Raw genomic sequence first — 22,563 nt, forward strand, 5'->3', positions numbered from 1 at the left:
TGTGTGTGTGTGTGTGTGTGTGTGTGTGTGTGTGTGTGTGTGTGTGTTCATGTGTTCGTCCCCTTCTGTGATCTTGGATTCCATTTGCTGCCTTTTGGGGCCTGGTAGAGTAGGTGGACTCTACTCCAAGGAGCAGCAAAGTACTGCTATCACCCACCCAAGACAGACAGACAGGATCAGGTCCAAGACAGACAGGATCAGGTGGTGGCTGGGGCCCAGGGCATGTGACTCCCACCGAAATGCATTCTCACCAGTTTTTGGGGGGACTCATGTTGGAGGAGTGGTCTGAGCCCAGACCGGACAGAGCTGCCGATTCTGGGACGGCCCAGCTCAAGCTCACGAGATGGGCCCTGACCAGTTGCCAATGGCCTGTGTGAAGTGCCTCAGACCAGACCCCCTGACCTCTGTCACACAGCCAGATGCTGACGTGAGGCGAAAGAGGGGTTAGAGAAGACACTATGCGTCAGTCTGGGGTGCTGTCAAAGGAAGAGTGCCCCCGTCGCTCCACGTGAACGCAGAGCCGCCAGAGTGCAAGCCTTCTGTGGGCACCCGAGCTGCCCGTTCACCATGGCACCTGTCTGGTCATGGCGCTTCTGCCCAGGCTCACCCTACCCGCTCTTTACCTTCACTGCCCACCCTGCCCTTCTCCACCTTCTCTGCATTCTGCAGAAGCTGATCCTTCGGTGCAATTTGTTTTCTGAGCTTTAAAAGCAAAATTACTGGGAGGGTAAAAGAAAACCAAAGCTCTCAGTCTTTGGGCCTTGTGCCACCAAAGTCCTTTAACTCTAGCCCGTTTTTTTTTTTTTTTCGTTTTGTTTTGTTTTTTTGTTTTGTTTTTGTATGTGTGTCCCTTTGAAATAGACACGGTTTTGATTGAACCTGCACTTCCTAGCATCTGGAGACGAGGAGGAAGAATATACTATTTTTAAAAGGAACTTTCTGGAAAGTGTACAAGACCAGATAATTAAAAAAATAAAGGCCAAGCCCTCAGCTGCACAAACAGCCCTTGTTCTCCTCCAGCAAAGGTCTGTCAGGAGTGCCCACCTTCCTCTCCCTGAGAAGGGCAATTAAGGAGCCAGGAAGCATCGGCTGTGGTCTGTTTTCTAGCAGCCTGCTCAGTCACTCCTTTGATCTAGCTGCGAGCAGGAGCCCCAGCCAGGCTCTCGCCTGCAGAAGGTTTGTAGGCACAGTGTTCGTGGGGGCGCGCTCCCGCTCTCGGAACGTGTTTTTTTGAATCAGAGTGTACACATCTGTCTTTATAACCAGCCGCTTTTCTGGCCCCAAACAAGTTCTCTGTGAGTTTCCCCAACCGAGCTCAGTGGGATCTCTGTCAGCTGCAAGATTTATGTCATCTTGTCCAGTCCTGAGAACGGTTCCCTCGGCTGCTCACATCTGGATCTAATTGGAAAGACATTAAGTGCACTGAAAGAGCAGATTTGGGGCTGTTCTTTATAGACACCCCCGTTAGAGGAGCTGACGGCCGTAGTTTTGTGTAGGATGAGCCAAGACGAAGTCTCAAAGAGTGAAAAGCACAAAATTCTGAACGAGTTGCTAGAACGGAGAAAGCCCCAGGCCAGGGTGACATCTCTTGAGTTGCTTCAGGAGGGAGCCTGGGTGCAGGGTTGCCAAGGGCAGCCTTTGTCCTGCAGTGTGTGGGACCCATACAGGATGATTGGGGCCTTTGGTGTTTGGATGGCTTGGTGTCTTCTGCTCTGGCATTTGGGTGTGTTTACGCAACCATTTTAGAGAAGGAGGGGGGTGGCTGCTCACTACAAATGCCGTCACCTTCTTGCCTCACTGTCCCCTTTAGAGCCACCACACCCTGCGGTGTCTGGATACATAACAATAGAAGCATCTAGTCAGCTTGGAGCAAAGACTGAACACTCTGTGTGACTAGAGCCAAAGCTCTCTCTCCTTCACCTTCTGGTTGAGCAAATTATGAGTGTTCAGAGAGGCCGGTCCAGGTAGTAGGCAGAGGGTCCTGACATGATCTGCCTGTGCCAGGGTTCAAAAAAAAAAATACCTAAAAGCAGCAGTTGGAGCTTGGGAAAGTGGTTGCTCTGTTAGGTCCTTGTGAGGACCTGAGAGTTCGAATCCCCAGCAGGCTTGTAAAAGCTGTATAGGGGCACCCACCAGTAATCTCCATGCTGGTGAGGCCAGGGCAGGAAATGATGAAGACATCTAATTCCCTGGACTAGCTGGCCAGGAATATAGCCAAAATGGCAGTCAGTGAGAGAACCTGTATCAAAACAATCCAGAAGATGGAGAGCTATAGAGAAAGACAATCAAAACTTCCCCGTGTGGACACACAGGCGAGTACAGCTATCCAGGCATTCAGCACACGAGCGCGTGTGCGCGCGCGCGTGCACACACACACACACACACACACACACACACACACACACACACACTCCTAGCTGTTACTATATTTCAAAGCCTGACTTCTCTAGTCACTGGGGAGCAGCCTGTTGTCCCTGTCCTTGCCCCTAAGATCTTACTAGAGGGTGGAGAGGCTATTCTCATCTGCATCTCACAACATCTCACTGACAGCCTTGATAGACAGAGTTGTTCTGGCCTTTCGTGAGCTATATGGGCCCTTTAGGCACACTGGTAAAGCCTACACTCCTCTCCTCAGAATGCTTTAAAATACTAAAGATCGAGCGGGGGTGGGGGAGAAGTGGGGTGGGGGTGGCTCAGGCCTTTAATCCTAGCACTCAGAAGGCAGAGGCGGGCGGAGCTCTTGAGTTCGAAGCCAGCCTGGTCTACCCGAACGAGTTCCAGGACAGCCAGGAATACACAGAGAAACCCTGTCTCGGAAAAAAAAAAAACAACAAATAAACAAACCTAACAAGAACAACAACAAAAACCAACCAAAGACTTCATAAAATTATGTTAACAGACATTGTCAGGACACTGTGAGTATACACTAGCATAGTCACTGTGTTTAAGGCCTTGACTAAGGTCTGGCAGTTGGTGTAGGCGCTGCGCTCGCTGTGAGGTCCAGAGGTTCTACTGATATGCCTCAAGAGGAGCTAAGTAAGTTCCTGTTGCATGTTACTATGCCCCAGTCCCCAACCTCAAAATCTGAAATCTGAAAAACTTCAGAACTCAAAACATTGAAGTTTCAGATTTGGGCCTTGGGGAGGTCCTGATACTCAAATCTATGTCCAAATCAGTGCCTCCGAGATCTGAAGCACTCCAGACAAGGAATCCTCAGCCTATGTGTGTAAACTCTTTACTCCTCTCCATCACTCATGGGACCCTCAACTCTGGCATCTCCACTGGGCACCCTGGGGGAGAGGCTGCTATTTGTCCTGTTCCTGCACCTGGCCTGCCTCCCAGCAGGCTGCAGGAAGGGTGTGGTGCTTTCTGTATGCAGGGAGATCCCATGGGTACAGTAGGCCTTGAGGGAAGCCTGAGACACCCTGAAGCCAGCTGCTTCTTCCACTCATCTGGCCTCAAGTATCTGGCGAGATGGAACCCAGCAAAAGTGGCTGGTGTGTGAGAGCAACAGAGGAGACAGGAAGCCAGGAAAAGACACTGGTCTATCTTCCGGCCTCCTGATTGGCTTCCCTGCTACCCCTGCGGCTTTCACCCTGGTGCAGGGACAGATCTGAGGATATAATACTCTCTTAAAATTCACATGTGACTAGTCTACGCTCTTTGACCTGTTACACGGATCCTTCCTTGGGCTGAAGAACGGTGCCTGCAGGAAGGCCTTCTATTGAACCCCTGAAACCCAGTGCCTTAGGGTGTGACTGAACTACACAGAGGTGCCCTTTCCTGTGGCCTTGCCACATGGGCTGTGGGCAGCACAGCGTCTGTACTGTACATCCTTCCTCTCCAGGCCCCAGTGATGGGGCCATCTTCTTCTTCCCTCTAAGCATTATTCATCTCACATATGCCGTGTGTGTGAAAGGCTTTATTAGAATGCCCACTGCAGTAGCATTGATAAGTTAAGAGTGACCTAATTATCTATCAATCCGGGGAAACACTGCAGGTTGTGGTATAGCTACACAGTGAAGTACTTAAAGAAAGCAGAATAGATGTGTTTGTCTGGCAAGAAGTCATCTAAGGTCTAGCATTACTTGGAAAAATAAAATTGTTTAAAAAAAAGAAACCAACTAGCTTTTTTTTTTTCACTCAGCTTCATGCCCTTCTGGTACTTTCAGGCCACCGTGTGTATCATTTGTTTCCCCGTGGTATGAATGTAGCACATCAGTTTAATAGTTCACCTACCATGGAATAGTTTGCTCATTTCCAGATTTTGACTAGTACAAATGAAGCTCCTGTGAACATCTACATGGACATAAATTTTCATTTGTCTGAGGTAAATACCCAGGTGTGTGATTCCTGTTAACATGTATGTTCAGTGTTTTGGGTTTTGTTGTTGTTTTAAACAGAAAACTGTTTTCCAAAGTAGCCAAGCCATTTTATGTTCCGGTCACAAATGCAGGAGTGGGTCCATTTCTCTGGGTTGTCTACAGCATTTGGATCTCAGCTGTGTGGCATGTACCGCACAGCCTCAGTGGCATGATGCTGAACATCTTTTCACATGTTTCTTGGCCACCGCTGTGAGCCTTCACAAGTGCCAGCTTCATGCCCCTTTCCCATTTTCTGATTGGACAGTTTGGTTTTTGCTGTTGAGTCTAAGTTCCTCATGTACTGTGCACACTGTTCTCCTGTCCTATAAGTGGTGTGTAGACATATCTGTCCAGTTGTAGCTTGGTTTTTTTTGTTTGTTTGTTTTGCTTTTTCAGTCTTTTCCTGGGGTCTTTCACAAAGTAAAAGTTGCTATAGTCCAATTTATTACCTTTTTTTAAATATTAATAAAGCTGCTTTCTGTCACCATCTGTTCTAAAAGATTTCTTTTGCCCTGGCTTGCTGCCAAGTGAGATGCAAACCTTGGGGCGTGTCCTTTCTTTGCTGGCCCTAGCCATTCACACTCGAACTGCCAGTGTTCTTGGTAAACACCAAAAGGAGACACAACAAGGCTTTGGATCTTTCCAAGGTTCTGTGGTTCTGCTTACTCATCTGGAACTTCCCACTTTCTCAGTTGATAGAGAAGTCCGGCTTCTTTTTAGTTTCTAGGTTGGTGTTCACCAGAAAACCCCACCACCCTTTGTCTTCTGGGAAAGCCCTCTTATCTCTTCCGTGGGTCTCCTCCTAAAGGAGGAGGGGTGAAGATTTTTTTTCTCCCCTGAAACCTTTTCCTTAGACAGCGGCACAGAACTGATGCCGTAAGCGATGGCTCTCAGCATGCAGTTTCTGTCTCCTCTAGAGATGTCTTCACAGAGAAGCCATGTTGAGGACAGGAGGGTGCGCCAACTGTTTCTTGGGAATATTAGAACACAGGACAGCCATCTTAACGGCCCTGGGCTTTGTTAGCTATGCAGCCAATTCTACCAAGAACGAGGGGGCATTAGCTCCAGGCCACTGTTAATGCTGCACATACCAAGACAAGGAAGTGCCAAGTCCACCCTAACTGAGGGACATAACTTTTAACCAGGGAGATGTGTGCAGACTGGTCAGCAAGAACAAATGATCCTGCTCACGCCTTTCCCACCTGCTGGCTTGGAATTCTCCCTTTGGGAACTCACAGCTAGGCTACTCTACCCAACCTTCCATGGCATTCAGTGTTGTCTGGACCGTGGACATGAGGTCTTTTGTCCCCACTCATAATCCTCTCCTATTCACCACCTTCCACCTTATTTTTCCTTCCAGGGCCTGAAGAGAGTACATGTGTCAGACAAAAGGGCAGAGATGCATAGTGTGCTAAGGAACTGGGTTCCACCCCCAGGACCACTCTTCTGGACCTCAGGCAGTTAGGTTGCTTTGGCAGTTGCACAGGGCATAGAGTTTACAAGTTAGCCTTCTCTTTCTGCACAGAAAGGCTTTCTAGAGTGGTGCCCAGTTTCCTTTGGGTCACGTCCCAGATTGCATCTGATACCATAAGTACCACTTACTTTTGGAGTCAAGGTATCGCCTGTGCCTTTCATGTTTGTACACATTCGCTGATTTTCCTCCTTTGAAATACCATCCTGTCCTTATTTGGCTTATAATGCTAGCTATGCAAAGAACTAAGCCCCACACTGTCAAATTCCAAATAACTTCTTGCTTTTAGAAACCACCCCCTTTTCAGCAAATTCTTCTAGCCTTCTGATAACTTAATTCATATCCTTTCCGCATATTTATCCAAAGAGGCAGGTTTTAATTCTGGCGGTGGTCATGGTTTCCCTCCTGGCCTTTGATGCTACCAGATGCTACAGGCAAAACATTTGCAATATTCCTACAATTCATTTCAACATTACAATTCCATCCAACTGAATGTCAGGCATTGTTGGTTGTTACAATGCCCTTTGCCTGAGTTAAAGTTTTGATTTTTACATGTTGGAATGTCCTGCGTTACATTTTGCCCCTAAACTTCTATGTCTGCCACAGATACCCTCTTCTAAGCTATCTCGTTTCCTTAAACAATTAACCATCAAAAGTGGAATTTGACACAGTATCTTTAGAAAAAGTCTACTTTGGAAAGGGAATGTATCCTTTCGGGGAGGAGTGGTCTGTCAGTAGACGTTAGAAGACTGCCAGTTGCCATGCTTGCAGTTTAAAGTAGGTAGATTAGGAGACGACCACCAACGGAGCCGAAATCCTGACCCTTGCAGGCTTACGTCTTTGTTTTGCAGACAAGCAATTAGAGAGCAGCGTGTTTGGGTGTGTTAGCCCATGTCTGTTCTAGTCCTAGCTGTTTCTTAAGCAGACTTAAACTGTGTTCCTCAAAGTAGTCTCAATTTCTTCTCATTTAGGAGTAGAAATGAGAAAGAGTATTGCCATGACGTTGTTCCAGTACAAAGAAAATCCCTTTGTTTGATTATATTGTCTTAACAAAGGTGTCTTAAGGAGACTAAGGTAGCAGCCTTCCTGAGGAAGCATGTCTTCCTCGAAGACATGGCCTTCAATTAGAAACTGCTTTTGGTAGAGTCTACACTTATCAAACCAAATGTTGCGTCTTGGTGACGTGCTTTTTTTCCAGTTGTAATTAAAAACAAAAACAGGACATTCTATTTCTTGACTTTTACAGTTACTTTGCATTGGTGTGGATGATAAAAGCCAGAAGGAATGAAAGATAAGAAGTGCTTCTAGGAAAAAAAAAAATGAGTTAATTACAATAAAAATTTCTTCCAAATTTGCAATAATATAAATGTCATAAAATTAGTTGACCACTTAGGGAAACAGCCACATGGCAGCTTAGCCTGATTTTGCCACCACCTAACTCCGGCTGACTAACCGGCATTTCACCCACCGTTGAGTGAATTGTTCCTTTTATGTTTCAATGAATCAAGGAGATACTCAGCTCTCCACTTTCCTTATTGAGTCTGAGAATTAGTAAGAGTGTATAACACAGGCAGTGAGAAGCTGGCTAGACATTCTTGAATGTAGGTACTGTTTTTACCCACTCATTCCTCTCTGTCATTCAACCAGTAACTGTTGAATGTCTCCTAGTTTGTGTGTCAAGTGCTCAGCAGTGAGAACAGCACATAGCGTTCTTCCAGAGGGACACACAGAAAATTAGGAAGCAAGGAAATGGTTAAATAAATGATAAAATATTAGGGAAAATGTTTTGCTGAAATTGCGGCAGTTTGAGGAGAAGGACATAGGTTGGTGTGTGGTGGGGTGGGGTGGGGTGCTGTGGTGTGACTCCTTTGGAACCAGAGGGCAGGGGATAGTACCTGAAAGAGAACTGTGGAAGGAGGGAGGTGGAAGTGGGCCTGAGGAAAAGTGCATGAGAATCCCCGAGGCAGGAGTGAACTGAGGAGTTCCAAGAAGGAGGGGCTGCCATGCTGGAGCCTGTGGTGGACGCTCAAGTATGATAAGACCAGAGCGGCAGATGGGACACGCTCATACTTGGGGCCATTGTGAGGAACTAGGTGCTGTTCTTAGAGAAATGAGGCTTAGAGAGTTCTTAGAGAAATTACCTGGCTCTTAGCCAGGTAATGACCAGGCCCCTTGTTTACAGTTTAGCAGATGAACAAAGGCTAAGCTTTAGATGCCCCATCAGTCCCCAGAAGATTACAGTGCTGTGGGCTGACAGTAGCAGGACACAGAACTGGATTCTGGAGAGACTTCAGAAAAGAACCAACTGAGTTGGTTAATGGGCCGGTATAGAAGGTGGCAGAGAAGCCACCTCAATCCTAGGGGCTTTGTCTGAGCAGCTGGTTGAGTGGGGTGCCATTTCCAGAAGAAGAGTGGTGTGGGGTTGGGAATGACCACTTCAGTTTGTGGCAGGATTGACATGCCATGTATTACAGAAATCCACCAGGCACGTGAATTCTGAGGTCAGAGGCCAGGCTAACGATAGGAATGTGAGCTATCTGTATTTGTAAGAGACTGAAGCTACCAGGCTCAAAGAAATCATCTTGAGAGAGTAAATCATCTTGGTAGAGATGATAAGAGAGCCAAGAAGACATTTCTAAAGTCAGGAAGAAGGAAAAACCAACTCCACAGGAGACTGACAGGGGTGAAAAAGAGGAAAAGCAATAATACAGGAAGTCCCAGAAGCCAAGCAAAGAAAAAAATAAGAAGTTACCAATTAACATATTCATTTATAGGTTCTGGTTAACCCAGTGAGTGTCTGGCCACCCTTTACTTGGGTTCTCAGTATACAGTAGCTCCAAAATGAGCCAAGCTGCAAATCTCTACCTCATGCAAAAGGCTCCACTGTTTTGGTCAGCTCTGCCTAACCCAAGAATGCCTGCCTAGACAAGTCTAGTAGCCTTTGCTACCACTCTGCACCTTTTCAAGTAATACCCCAAGTGATCACTGCTCAGGAGACCGTAAGCACAGAAGGGGAGTCTGTCAGAGAGAACCGTGGCTTTGGCTCCCACACCCAGACCTTCGCTCTCACAGTGCTCTGTGTTTTGGTCGGTGAGCACTCAGATGAAAGTCTCCTACTTCCAGAGCCAGTCTGTTTAGGTTCCAGCCCTACCTGGAACAAGCCACATGACCTTGTGATTATTTCATCTGTGTGTCCGTGACCACATTTTTACTAGGATGGAAGTCAAGTTATTAAGGCTGTGGGCGAAGATGTCATGAATTTGGACGTGAGGAGTGTTTGGTCAGTATCACAAACCCTATCATCCAGTAGCTGAGGTTTTTTTACTTGCCCAAGATCGTGGCTAATAAGAAGGGAAGCCAGCTGTTCAGCCCAAGTTTGTTCAGCTGTAAATCCTAGGTGTCCACCCCATTTTGCTTGAGGGTTCAGGAAGCTGGCTTGAATGCATGATATTTATATGCAGTGGGTTTAGGGAACTGGACTAGATCCCGTTGGTCTGCATCTGCCACTCAAGCACACATCTGAGTTGACAGGAGTCTCTTGGAAGTCATTGGCTGTGATGGGAATCTCAATAGTTGCTGCAGTCAGCATGCTCTCTCTCCCTCCCTCCCTTTCACACACAAACATACCGCTTATTTGTGTGTAATATCTGTATGTGCGGGGGTCAGAGGACAACTTGCAGGAGTCAGTTCTCTCCTCCCACCGTATGGGTTATGGAGAACGAACTCAGGTCATCAGGCTTGGCGGCAAGTGCCTTTACCTGCCGAGCCACCTTGCTGAGCCAGCATCTTCTTAACTTGGAGAACCGGTTTAACACTGCCTATATATGGCAGAACCCTCCAAAGACTCTACACCTCCCATCAGGGACTCCCTATACCAAATGGTTTCCCTGATCTTGCTTCCTCAACGGTGATGGTGAGGAAGGCATGGGATAGATGCTTCCTCACATGGCCGTGGGGAGCCGAGCCACATTTGCCCCTCTCCGTGAGACCCCAGCACACTATTTATAACTCATACTAGTGTCACCTTTCCAAGAACCCTTCTCCAACTGCACGAGTACGTGGGATCTCCACATGTGAGGCCTTGTTTTTGTGAGCAGCCCTGACTGAGTAGCAGGAAACTTTAAGACAGGCCTCCACAGCCACCTGCCCTCAGACTGACCGTGTGCACAAGCTACTGGGCCTCACTGGGTCTTCCTGCAGGGGCCTCCTGCCCTCCCTGGACACAAGGCTCTTTTCTTTTTGGAGTCTACGTTATTTGTTTGTGACTTCTGTCCCTGGAGCTTGGCCTAATCTTTCCCACCATAATGCTTCTCCCTGTACTCTACCTTCAACACTGCCCTCAGCACACACCTTACTCCCAAACCCTGCTTATGCTCCCAGCCATGCCCAAGGGCTTTGGGCTGAAGAGTTCTCTCTCTCTCTCTCTCTCTTTCTCATCCCCTGTGTGGCCTTGTTTGACTTTTGCTCTTTGTTGCTGTTACCCTTGCCTAACCTTCATTGCTCCACTCGTCATATCATGGGGCCACTGTTTGCATGCCTTACTCCTGACTGAAGAGGCTCGCATACTGGTGTGGGTTTTCCTAGCGCTGAGCACAGCACCGGGCTCTCAATAGATATTTGTTCAATGAATGGTCACACCTAGAGGTGAGTCATACACACCAGGGCCTTTCCTCAAGGGAATAATGATGGACTGTGACAAGTGAGGGACATAAACAAGGGTATGTGACAGGCATGGGGGTATGGGGAACATCAGGGAGGCCTCCCCATACTAAGACCTAAGGGCTGGCAAGCAGCTGGTTGCCAAAAGAATGACTAAAGGTACCTGCTAGGGGTAAAGGAGGGAACTTGTTCCGGGAGGAACAGAGTAGAGCTGAGTATAAGGATGAGTGAGGAGAGAGGCCCATAGCTCCATAGGAAAAGGTTGGATTCTGTTCTAGAAGCTGGAGTCTGGCTTGTCGGGAGCATTGTCACCCTCTTCTCTTTCAGGCCTCACCTCCTTCTGGGCAGGTATCTCCAGCTCTCATGGTCTCCTTTCAGAACCAGCATCCACCTTGTTCCAGGAAAGAATCCGGCATCAGTGTGACCCACAGCCCCCTTGAAAGGCTCTTGTTTGTCTTCTGTGACTGCTGTAACAGTTACAAATGTGGTGGCTTCCGGCTTATGTACACTACCATCTATGCACTTCCTTCTATAGGCTAGAGTCAATCTATTTGCTTGCCTTCCCAGTTCCTAGACGCTTGCCTGCATTTTTTTTTCTTTTTTTTTTTTTTTTTTTTTTTTGGTTTATGGTCTTCCCGTTATATTTAGAATGGATGATGTCACCTCCGCCAACCTCCACCCCCATCTTACCACAGCTGGGAATGGTTCTCCAATTTGAAGAGCTCATGTGACTAGATTGGGCCCACCTGCATAATTCAAAGCTAAGCATATGGTTTCAAGGTTCTTAACTAATCCCACCTGCAAGGCCCTTTTCTCCTTGCAAAGTTAAATACAGGTACCATGAGGTCATGGGCAGCAATGGTTCCATAGCCAGAGGAGCCCTAGGGCTTAGGAGACTAACCAGCTAAATACTACATAAAATCTGCAGGTTCAAGCAGATATCTTTGAGACTACCAAGGAAACTTTAACATGAAATTATGTGACATAAATGTTTATTTTTAGTGTTGTTAGGCGTGAAGTCACAGAATACTACTCTAGGACTTCCGCACAAACAACAATAAAAAGCCAGTAAACTTGAAAACTTAGAAGAAACATGAAAGGAATGTGGAGACAGAGATGGAGACTGTCTTAGTTCGTATTTTATTTCAGTGAAGAGAAACCATGACCAAGGTACCTCTTCGAAAAGGTAAGGCTTGCCGACAGTTTCAGAGTTAGTCTGCGATCGTCATGGTGGCAGGCATGCAGGCATCGTGTTGGAGCAGTAGCTGAAAGCTTTACTTCCGGATCCACAGGCAGTAGGCAGAGAAAGACAGACAGACAGACAGATAGGCAGACAGACAGACTGGGCCTGGCCTGGGCTTTTGAAACCTCAGAGCCCATTGCCCAGTGACATACCGACAAGGCCATATTTCTCACGTCTTCCCAAATAGTTCCACTAACTGGGAACCAAACTTTTGAAAATATGAACCTATGGGAGCCATTCCCATTCAAGCCACCATTCTAATGTCCAAACCAAAAGAATATAGGTGATGGTGAAGTCTCTGCTTTAAAGGCTTAGCTTTAAAGTAGGTCCCCAAATTCTAGAGTCTAAACACCTGTTTAGAAAGACTACTGGGAATCTTCATGCCTCAGAGCACCTACCCTTCAATTATTTTTTTCCGTAACAAGTAATTTTCACCTTAGCAAGTATACATTCCTTTTCTTCAAGGGCAAGCCATCTTATAAAGTGACAATTTTATGAAAATTACCTGAACTAATAAGTTTGGGGAAGCACGAATGAAAAGCACAGGCTAGAATGAAATTGTTGGCAGGCCGGGAAGCAAGTGCGTTAATTGAAGCTCAGCGTAATCCTCTTTAATGTAACATGCCGCCTCTGAAATGGAGGCGACTGAAGGACCTACCTCGGTGTGACAGGTCAGAAACACAAGTCTGTTTGGGTTCCTCTTGTTTTACATGAGAAAGACTAAGTCTGAAGTGCAGACCTTTCCAAGTAAGGAATGCTGCTGTGCAACCTTCCTGTTTAGTGAAGGAAGGTCTGGTTTGTTTGTTTATTTGTTTGTTTGTTCCAGTTATTTAGATAAGAGGTTAGGAGAGTCTCTTCCTGAGGATGTTTGCCTTTGAAAAGCTATCATTTCCTTCTGACAGGATCCTGGTTTGATTAACTGTGGCCTCTCTGAGCAGAATCCAACAGTTAGCTCTGCCCCCACCACCACCACCACCAGGAGTGGGTACTTTGGGGGAGAAAGGCAAAACAAAACAAACCCTGAATGCTTACTTGACTGTGAAGGCCACATTCGGGTGTGTGGTTACTGGTGACTTTGATAGGAGCAGCCTGTTTCTGGGAACTGGGATATGAGTTGGTGGGAAAAATGTGACAGAAGCAAAGGAAATGAAAAGATCTGTTGCGAGTCTTGTTCAAAGCCGCATGAGCAACTGCCGTGCAGAAGGCCTTTGCTCGTAAAGGCCATTGTCATCTCTCAGAAAGTGACCTAATGCTGGTACTTTGTCATTACATGCTAATCCCTTAGACAAGAAAGCAGGAAGAATAACTGCTGGTGTCAACAATACCTGATAATTGCTAATCGACAAGAGGAGAGATAAAGATAGCAAAAATGACTGGAAAGAAGCCTCTCTGTTCTGGGTTTGTGTGTGTGCTCCTGTGTGTGTGTGCACACACATACACACACACACACGCCCGGCAAGTAGGCATGGAAAATAATCTCATTGGCATCGTGTTTCTGACATTGCTATAACAACATCCAAAACAAGGGACACATGAAATGGTAGCGACAGCTATCTAGGGCTGTGGGGCTTTACTCACAAAACAGTTATAAAACCTTTGGGGACTAAAAATATTTTTGTGTATCTATGCAGATGCTTTCCTCTAAAGGAAACACACACACATCTATGCGCCCCACACATACCACTCACAACCTTTCCCCACTTACACCCCACTCTACTTCCTTCACCCCTCACTGCCACCCCTGACACACACACACACACACACACACACACACACACACACACACACAGAGAGAGAGAGAGAGAGAGAGAGAGAGCTGAGAATACAAGAATGAAAATAGTAAAGCTGCAGTAAATCCTTGGCTGTTTCTCTCCTTTCCTTTTCTTCTGTTGTTTAAGCAAGTTCGCTGACATAATGCTGGGTTTTGAGAGTGTAGCTGGTAGGTTGTGGTCACACCCATTAGATGCTCAGTGTGTTTGTTTTGATTTGCTAGGAAAACATTTTCTGACCTTGGAAATGAAATCACTGAGTTGTCTGTTTGTTTACGGCCAAAGACTTATGGAGAGCTCTGGTCCTTATGTTAGTGTATCTTTGAAATTCTGGAATCCACAGTAAGTGGGAAGTTACCCAACTTGGGTTAGAATCATTCAGGATGTGCCTCATTAAGGACCCAGAGTGGATCCTTCCCATGACTCCCCAAGATTAGTTTACTTGTATCACAGAGCAAATCATTCATGCTGAGAGGGTGGACTGCAGACAGTGGGGCCAGAACGTCTTGTTATCTCTTAACTCTCAGTGAGGAGACTGTTCAGAGCTTGCCTCTTCATCAGGCTTGATGATGAAGCCCAAATAAGGGTAGTCTTGTTCTCCCCCATTTCAAAGTGTCCTTCAGCTTTATGTATCAAGCTTATAGTGTATTTGGAAATTTTAAAAGCAGCTACCTCCAATAAGTTAACAATATATTCAGTTGAAATTGTTCAAACATGAGAATTCTGTTGATTTTATCGCCCTCTGGACAGATTCTGGAAGTGTTTAAACACATTTGTGGACTGCTCACTTTTACGCTTTGCTCATAAAATCACATCATTATCCATTATTCTCTGCAGTAACTGATCTGATAGCAAAGCCTCATTTTGCATGTTGAGCTCAGCATGAAGCTGAGGCTTGCTTCGAGCAGTGTGGTTTTTCAGGTATTGTTCATGATCTGACTCTAGAGGCCTTTGACTGTACAAACAGAAGCTCACCTGTCTCCTTCCGTGGATTTCTTTAAGCTGTGAATGTCCTTACTTGGAAAAGAGTGGGTGATGGATTGGGTGGGAGGTGGGGTAGGGTGGGGTGAGACCTTGTGTGGTGACTGAGCACTGGAGATACCTCAGGGACAAGACAGCTGTGAGGGTGAGACCGATCTGGGGCTGGATTGCAAGTCTCAGGCTAGCCTGGGCTAAACGGTGAGACCCTATCTCCAAAGTCAACAAACAAATAAAACAAAGATGAGGATGGTGATGGGAAAGGCCTGCTCTGATTACACAATGAGTGTCACACAGGTGTGGGAAGCAGCAGCTTTGGGAGTGTTCTCTGAGTGCCTGTCAGAAGAGGCACCCCCACTCTCCATGCCCAAGCAGAATGAGTGCCCAGCTGTCTATACGTCACAGTCTGTCCATTCCCCTTTGTAACCCTGGCCTCTTATCACTGCAGCATTCCACAGCCCACAAGCCCAGCAAAACCCAAACGCTGCTTTCTCCTTCTTGCAGGCAGTCACAGGTAAGAAATGAAAAGGTTTGTTTGTTTGTTTGTTTTTCTGAAAAATGAAGAAAGGAGCGCAGTGAAGGAGCGAGATTTGTTACCTTCACAATGTTCAGAAATGGAGAATTAGGTCATCTCATTTGTGGTCCCTGGGTAATTCTAAGTGACCCAATGAGGACTGTAGGCATGTGGTGTTAGCCCATAGAGTGAATGATGCAGAAACGTCCTGTGCGGTTTTGGAAAGGAACCTAGGGACTGCAAGAGGACTGAGACACCCACGGGATAGTCCATTCCTTTTCTAGGACCTGGAAATAAGTATGTGCTCAGCTTAGGCCAACACTGTGAGCAGCAATGGAGAAGATGAACACAGGAGGAATTCGAAGGATGCTGGAATAATGGTGCTGAGAGAAGCAATGCTGACTGTGGGCTGCTGAACAGGAACAGTTCAAAGTTCAGAGCGAATACAGTGATGTGGTGAAGAACTCGATTTGGGTTCACATCTCTGCCCTAGCACTTACTGGCTGAGTGACCTGAAGCGGGTTACTTAATTCTTTGGGCCTCTGTTTGCTCCTAGGTAAAACCAACTTTGTGGCTATGATAAGACCTGAGGTCATGCAGGTATAGGGCTCCATCCCATGACTGTAGCCTAAAGATGTTCACCAAATGGTAGCTATTACTGTTTATACAGGCTGAGATAAATTGTCACCTTTGCCCTTAGTAAATCAGAAAAAAAAATCCTCTCATACTTATAAGCTATTGTCTTCCGGGTTATCAGTAAGCTGTGGGCTGAATGAGCTCATCGATGAGATAAGAAATGTTACTTGGAAGCCATGGAGCATACCTGTGGAGACAAGGAGTCACGCAAGAGCTCTGTGAAAGACCGTTCATGGCATGGATCGAAAGAGCATGCCACCATTCCAGCCTGCTGGACATCCTTGAGGTGATGACAGGGTGCAGAAGACCTAAATGGCATGAGGATAACATCATCTGGAAGATGTTGCAAGTGATAAGACACTGAAACTGCTCCCCCAAGCCCTGGCCTTCATCTCTGCATCTCTGTTCTGATGAGAGAGGCAGATGCTTTGGTCCTGGGCTTGGAGAAGCAGGTCAGGCGGTTCCTGAGTCCAGACAACACTGCGTCAAGTGTTTCCAGAACAAACAATGAAAACGGGCTATAGCTAACCTGCACGTGAGTCTTTTCATGACAGTAGGGTAGAACATGTAGCTAACATGGTAAGGCCCAGGGTTCATTCCCAACACTGACCAAAACGAAAGTATGGAGAGCTGTATTTGCATGTTGTGCTGGTCTTGTGAGTAGAGCAGGGCCAAGGTGCTCTTAGGACTTCTGTTCAGCAAGATCACATCGCACATTAAAGTGCCCTGGCATGCCATAGATTGTCTGTCATCCATTTGGAGAAAATGATGAATGTGAGTGTTCCTGACACTAATGTACCTAATTGATGGATCTGAGCAAAGCAGCTGATGATTTGCTCAAAATCCTCGAATCTACAAAGAGCTCTATGATCATCAGACCAATCCACAAAGTTGCAGTGTTTTAAATTTGGCGTGAATTTTTCTTTGGAGGGTGGCAGTGTGGGCCTGGTTCTCCGTGCCCCTTGTGCATGCAGAAGGCATAAAGAAGCTCAGAGTACTAGAACAAGCCAAGGGGAGGGCACACACCCACAGGACGGTACTTAGCCTAGCCACCCAGCACTTCAGGACTACATGGCATCCCCAAGGGCTTCTAGACCAATCGAAGTGACAGTCACAGTCCTCTGTGGATCTTTCCATCCCAGAGGCCAGAAGAGAACTGTCTAAATCTGAGTCTCCAGAGTGTGAGTTTGCATACTGAAAGCAGCCACATGTCCCTAGCTCTAAGTGCAATAAGGAAAGTAAACGATGAAGATGAACCAACTCTAGACCCCATGTCAAACAAAGAAAAACAGAACACAACAGTAACAAAACCCACATCATCTTAGGCCTAAAATGGTCTAAGAATTTATAATAAAGAAATTATTGAAATGATGCCCAGTTATTTAACTAGAAGGAAGCCTGGTACAGACATAATAGCGCTGAAACCATATATACACAAACAACAAAAACTCAGCAGGAATGGATTTTCTCTGCTGAAGCAATGAGCCAATTCAAGTCAGATTAAAGCATAAAATTAGGTTTTATTGGGTGCAGCTCTTGGGCAGGTTCACTGGTCCCAAGGAACAAGGCCAGGGAAGTTATCATTGGGAGGGAGACAGAGAGGAAGGGGAAGAGAAAGAGAAAAAGCATGTTCACGCAGGGAGAGAGAAAATGCAGAAGGAGGGAGGGAACCAAAATGTCTGGATTACATAGGGCAGCCCAGCCCCTGGGCTGAAAAGTTCAGGGTGGAGGATAGGATGCCAGCCATGCCCTCTAACAGGTAGGGACTGAGGGATGCTGGGAGAACCTGGATGCCAGGTCCATGTGGGACCTGGGAGGCTTGTCCCACGTTGGAAACCCAACAAGCTGGCTGAATTTATCTATTTATACATACTTTTATATACATATATATATATATATATATATATATATATATATATATATAATAGTCAAAGAAAAAGAGGCTATCAATTTGAGAGGTGGGACACAAAAGGAGTTGGAAGGAAGGGACTTGGGAGGGCCTGGAGAGAGGAAAGAAAGAGGAAAGTGATGTAATTATATTTTAGTTCAAAATGTATTAAAAACTTTTTATAGGGGGAAAAATGGGAAGTGGCCTACTTGCCCAGAAGAGACATTGGCCTATACAGAATGACTTACTGAAGCACTTGGAATGGAAAACTGCCTGTTTTGCTTGCATATTGAAACTGTGACTTACAAAACAAAAGAGAAAGCCTAAAAAGAAAAGAGACAACTATTTAAGCTCTCTACTATTCAATTAAAATTAAGTTTCTAATGTTAAAACGTTCACAGACTCTAGGGCAGTTTCATTCACAATCTCCCCAAACTAGAAACAATCAAGGTGACTTTGAAAAGTGACGGGGTAAAAATAAACTGTGGTACGTGCATGCCGTGGAATATAATCCAGCTATAAAAAAAGAAATGAACACTGAAAAGACATACAAGAGCCGGAGACAGTTCGCAGAGTAGAGCATTTCAACCTCACGACATTCTGAAAAGTTACTGAGGATTGGGAGGGAGACAGAGATGAATGGGCAGGTCTTGGGATTTTTAGAGCAGTGTGACCTCTCAATATAATACTGGAATGCTGAATACGCGCCTTTATGCGTTTGTCAGAACTCACAGAAAACCAGTCAGTGGCGCATGCGCACCTGCAATGTCAGCATCACTGGATATAGGCACGAAAACCAGAAGTTCAGGGTCACCCTTGGCTACACAGGGAGTTTGAGGCTAGCCTAGTCTATGTCAATCTCTCAAAACACAAAAGAAAGAGGAATCCTTGTATGGATTTCCTGATGTGAACGTTAGGTGATCCGTTGATATTTGCTGGTCACGTGCAGCAGACACCCACCCTACAGCAATGCAAGCCGTCGTAGGTGAGAGGGATGGAGGGAGGATTACGGGGGCTGTGTAGGTTCCCTGCCCAGTTCCTGTGAACTGTGCTGCGCTCAAAAAAAAAAAAAAAAAAAAAAAAAAAAAAAAAAAAAAAAAAAAACCCAGCCCATTAATTAAAAATTAACCCGTCCCAAGTAATTTCTACATAAAGAAATTTCAAAGAGCTCACGTGCCTAGTCAGCTATTTGGGAGACCGCATGAGTGAGCAGCTAGCTCCCTTTTCAAAGGCAGCTGAGAAAACCCAGATGCCCCAAGCGTGAAGCAGCAGGCCTCGCCAAGGTTCAGACATCCCCGGACTGCTGACACCTATCTCAGACTCAACAAAGCCCCTCTAATGGAGTTTGGGAGGCGGGGGTGGGGTAGGCGAGAGGACCCAAATTTTTACTCAGGGAATTAACAATTTGGAGCACGCACGAGAGTGTCAACAAGTTATGTAGATCTTATCGGCGGTGCATTTTTGGTGCCTCCCAGCGATCCAGCCAGGCTCCACCAGCCTGTCAACACCAACAGCATCCCACGGCCCCCGCGCTGGCCTCTCAACACCTCTGCAGGCTCTGCCGGGCCAGCCCTACCTCCCCAGAGCCCACAGGAGCTGGGAGCCTGATTTTCCCTCTCCTTGCAGGGTATCCTGCTCCCCACCACGTGGCTTGGTTGGCACTCCATGGCTGTTCATTTTGAAAGGAGAACTGAAGGCAGAAAATCCGTTGTCCTTGCATTTCAAGGAAGAGGGTGTGCACAGTTTCAGCCATGGGAGGAGAAATTAGGCGGTCATCGTGGGGGAAGAGTTTTAAGTTTCTGTATTTACAGATGGAAACCTCATGATCTTGTAAAGTTGTGACTAAAGAGAAGGGGGGAGTCCTTTTTCCCCTGCCCTGACCATGATCAGGGTACAGGAGCACCAAGAGCTTGTCCATGGATATGCACACTCACACATGGACGGACATACGCGTCCAGTGCGTTTATGCCTTGACCCACAGTAATACAAACTCCCAAACATAATTTTGCTCGAGAGCATATAAAAGCTCCGATGAAAATGACAGCCTTTGTATCTTGGTTTTCTTTTATGCTCACCTGTTCATTCTGTGAAAATCAGCGAATGGTTCTCCTTGTTTGTTTTCACTTTTAGGCAGCCTTAAGTGCCTTGAAACAGTTTTCTGAACAAGGACTAGAAACAATTGATGGTGCAGTGAATGTTGAAAAAGGTTCTCTTGAAAAGTGAGTATATCCTTGGTCAGTATTTTCAGCTTTGTGTCTATACGAAAGATGAGACATGATCATTGTATGGTTAAAAAGAAAAATCCAGACAAGATGTCTGAATCTCACAAAATTCTTTATACCTCAACCAAATGCAGATGAATGAAAACCATATAAATAGTCATGATCAACTTTTCTAAAATGTCCGTGGATCTCTCACCTTCAGCTGGCCATTGTCTCTGCATTTTAATGCCGTTCAGGGAAATCCTGACAATCTTTCTGACTGCAGATAGCTGCAGCTGCAGAGCACACAGGACTGTGTTCACCGCATACTGTCAAGCATTCTCTCACCAACTCGTTTTTTGAGAAAAAAAAATGCACTCACATTTCTTCTAAGTACAACTGAAAGAAAACAAATGGGACTGAAAGCGCCCCCATGCCTCTTTTTTTTTTTTTGCATTTGTTTTTTGTTTGTTTGTTTGTTTGTTTGTTGTGTCATGGAACATTAGCACATCCTGCCACAGAAACCGGACTGCTAGGGATGCCAGCCAACATGCAGAGTGTAAGCATTATAAGCATATATAAACATGCACATAGAAGTATTATTCCTGAAAGCCAGCTTATAGTTTTTTATGAGATTTTTAACATAAGGTGCTATGGAAGGGGCTGAGTTTTGGGTTTCTCTAGAGACCCAGTTTACATTGACAGAGCGGAAAGTCAGTTCTATTGACAGTACAAAGTCCAAGCACTTTCAAAACAATAGAAATAGCTTGTGTGGCCTCAGCTACATCACACAGAAGGGATCATTGGAATTAAAATTAAAACACAGAACCTGGGAAGTGAAAAGCAGATCTGCTGAATCTTACAGTTAAATGAACATAGGAAAGAGCACGAAAACAAAACAAAAGAGCATGTGGTCGTTTACATTAAAAGGTAAGATGAGCATGGGAGGAAAACATTTGGTAAACAGACATGGCATTTTAGGTCGTCTATAGATTGGCAACCATTTATAAGCTAATTTAATCAAAACCATTTCCACATGATCTCATCAGCAGACTATCTGAGTATAAATATTGTTGTTTCACTTTAAAATGTCACTTTTGTGGTGACCTTTGAATTCTGTGTGCCATCTGCTAATAAACATGTCTGAAGATGTGCAGCCCAGACCTCAGCTCTTGTTAATGTATTAATCTTTCAGACAAGCCAAGCATCTGCGAGAGAAAGCGGACAATAACCAGGCGAACCCCGGCTCCATCACTCAGGACTGCAAGAAATCAAAGTCGGCCATCTAGCAGCTCCCAGAACCACGGCTGCCACCGCATCCTTATAAACCTGTCAGCACGCATGAGGGTGTCTGTGTTCAAGGAAATGAATGGCTAATGCCATTATCTGAGTCTTATGTGAAGACAACACTATTCTAACACAAGAGATAATGTACACGGTACTGTTTATTCAACTGGGGGAAAATAAAACTTTGAGCATTTCCCTTGGAACTTGAGATCAGATCATAACTCATTTGCCCAGAGGCAACAGAAATCTGATCCCACTACTGGAGCTTAAAAACAACAATTAACGAAAAGTGTTAGAAACCAAGCTAAAGTTTTAAAATGATTCCTAGAGGAGTTTGGTTCTGTCCTTACGATTGTTTTGTCGTGGCGATTGTGTTGTTATACTCTCTCTTGTTTGAAATAATGCTTGACAATTCAGAAATTAACCAATGCTGTGCTGTGGAATGTGACAGTTGTCTTCATATAGTCTCACGGTTTCTCTTTTTATGCAGATATTTGTAACCTTCATCTTGCAAACACACACACACACACACACACACACACACGCGCACACACACTTGAATTACTTTAAGGTAATTCCCGAAGATGTATGCAAATAACTATGTTTTCAATCAGGTCAGATAATTGATTTACAACATAAATAATACTAGGAACATGTAGTTTCCATGTACTTCAGGACTCTGAAAACGACAGAATGGAACTAAACCGAGCAGTTGTAGGTTTTGCGCTACATGATGCCATTCGCCATTCAGGGGGCGTCTTGCCTCCGCACATCCGGGAGTCTACTCCGTCGTGGAAATCGTGCCCACTGCCATCCGTGTGTTGTTACCGCTCACTGTTAGCATCGGGTGTCTTTAGTAACTGCCTCTGGACAGTGAGTAGGATCAAAATAAGTACTGTACATGGTGGGGAAGGGAAAGCCTGTTGGGAGAAGCTTCTAGCCAACCACGCGCTGGACCAGCATGTTGGAATCCAGTGTGGGGCAAATGCAGTAAAGAGTTGGTCAGTTTCTGTATGAATTGTTTTTCTTTCATTCCCCTCCTCCCGCCTTTTAAATGACAGTGCTGTGAAACCTGTGGGGAAGGTCACCACCCAGCCGGGCTGTCCTGCCCAGCCATGGAATTAAAAGGGGCTGTATCTGTGAAACCTCAGGCGGCCTCCTGGGTGACTGGGGACTGACTAGGGTCTGGTCTAGCCAGCCACTGTCATCTCATTGTTCAGGCTTTCTCCTTATTGATTTGCAAACATTGTGCAATGGGAAAACACTATATGGTCTAACTGCTCAGCCCAACCTGACAATAAGAAGAGAATTATGTAAGATTTCACAAGCAAAACCACTACACATCATGAGCTGGCTGACTCACACGCGACTGGAGGATAAACAAACGGCACCATAAGGAAATAACTCCGGGGTTGTCGTTAATGATTCCCATGTGGGGAAGTCCGCCGGTACTGGGAGGGCTGGGTGCCTTTGGAGGAAACAGGCTTGGTTACATAAGGCTTGGTCCCAGTGAAAAGAACAACACTTTTGTAAACTTGGGGTTCTCATGTGTA

General features: G+C 45.8%; 1 protein-coding gene across 5 annotated transcripts in view; it reads left to right on the top strand.

Moving 5' to 3' along the window:
• Positions 1–22,022, top strand: part of Stau2 (staufen double-stranded RNA binding protein 2) — a 241,352-nt gene extending 219,330 nt beyond the window's left edge. For 4 of the 5 annotated variants that reach the window (XM_055603173.1, XM_055603170.1, XM_055603171.1 and 1 more), the window contains 3 exons: positions 14,933–14,998; positions 19,653–19,741; positions 20,919–22,022. In XM_055603173.1, coding sequence (XP_055459148.1) covers positions 14,933–14,998; positions 19,653–19,741; positions 20,919–21,012 — 249 coding nt within the window. In that variant the 3' untranslated portion in view covers positions 21,013–22,022. The remainder of the gene's footprint in view (positions 1–14,932; positions 14,999–19,652; positions 19,742–20,918) is intronic. The other variant, XM_055603172.1, reaches the window with a different exon arrangement.
• Positions 22,023–22,563: the final 541 nt, after the last annotated feature.

The sequence above is a fragment of the Psammomys obesus genome, unplaced genomic scaffold (assembly GCF_907164565.1).
Source record: "Psammomys obesus unplaced genomic scaffold, mPsaObe1.curated_primary_1811, whole genome shotgun sequence".
NCBI classification, from domain to species: Eukaryota; Metazoa; Chordata; class Mammalia; order Rodentia; family Muridae; genus Psammomys; species Psammomys obesus.